General features: G+C 49.3%; 1 protein-coding gene across 1 annotated transcript; it reads right to left on the reverse strand.

The window, feature by feature from the left end:
* Nucleotides 1-118: 118 nt before the first annotated feature.
* On the reverse strand, nt 119-436 carry TM35_000381740 (uncharacterized protein; the record flags this gene model as incomplete). Its single annotated transcript, XM_029029588.1, has 1 exon — nt 119-436. A coding segment is annotated over one exon (318 nt), but the record flags the coding sequence as incomplete, so codon positions are not given.

Genomic DNA, 436 nt, shown 5'->3' on the forward strand with positions numbered 1-436 from the left:
GGGGTGGGGGAACATCTGCAGCCTGGGAGCCACGAAGACCCATTTGGCCACCTTCTCCTGGCAGATCTATCCTTGTGTGTTGGCACATACATATCCGCATGACGGCACCTAACGCTGCTCATGCCACCTGTCGATTCCGAAGAGTGGCAGCCTCAACGGATGAGTGTTCATCAATCTCCCCTGGAGACTTTGCACTGTCAAGGGGGACTGGTAGCTGTATTATTTGTTCCGTGTCAGGTCTTGTAGCCGCTTCTTCTTTTTCTTTTATTGCTTTAAGATTTCGCTTGCGTCGAACGCAGAATAAAATCGGGATAGCAATAGCGAAGGCAAGTGGAATCAGGGAAAAAACAATCAGCAAAATACCTTCCGTCCTTGTATTATCGTGCGGTTCTCCTGGATCTCTGTAGCCAGTAGTACTTGCAACAGAAGAAGCACC

This window comes from Trypanosoma theileri (assembly GCF_002087225.1).
Source record: "Trypanosoma theileri isolate Edinburgh chromosome Unknown TM35_Tth_38_V1, whole genome shotgun sequence".
Lineage (NCBI taxonomy): Eukaryota > Euglenozoa > Kinetoplastea > Trypanosomatida > Trypanosomatidae > Trypanosoma > Trypanosoma theileri.